Here is a 364-nt window from a genome sequence, read left to right on the forward strand (position 1 = left end):
TAACAAACAATATTTTAAATTCTACGTACACTGCTACCACTATTTCTCTCTCTCTTTCTCTCACATTCTCGTCGCTGTATTTCCACTTCATCTCGGGACTCCGCCGCAACGCTCCGGTGCCGGTGCAGGGTACATCACACACAACCTGCACGAAAGCACGCAAAGAAATATACAGAAACAGCTGCAGCAGAAGCAGCTGCAAGAGCTGTAGTAGTAGCAGCAGATCGAGCAGCAGCAGCAGCTGGTGCTGCAGCAGAAGGATCACCACCAGCTGCAGCAACTAAACAGCTATTTGACGCATCTAGCTACAGCTAGCTACGTCTACTGAATGCAGCGAACAGTGCGTGCTTCTCTCTCTCTCTCT

General features: G+C 49.5%; 1 protein-coding gene across 1 annotated transcript in view; it reads right to left on the reverse strand.

Annotated features, from left to right (window-relative positions):
• Positions 1-364, reverse strand: part of EMH_0037870 (NOL1/NOP2/sun family domain-containing protein, putative) — a gene marked incomplete at both ends in the record, with an annotated part of 3104 nt that overhangs the window by 609 nt on the left and 2131 nt on the right. The window contains 1 exon segment of the mRNA XM_013495222.1: positions 65-145. Coding sequence (XP_013350676.1) covers positions 65-145 — 81 coding nt within the window.

Source organism: Eimeria mitis, genomic scaffold, assembly GCF_000499745.2.
Source record: "Eimeria mitis Houghton genomic scaffold, Emh_scaff1478, whole genome shotgun sequence".
NCBI lineage: Eukaryota > Apicomplexa > Conoidasida > Eucoccidiorida > Eimeriidae > Eimeria > Eimeria mitis.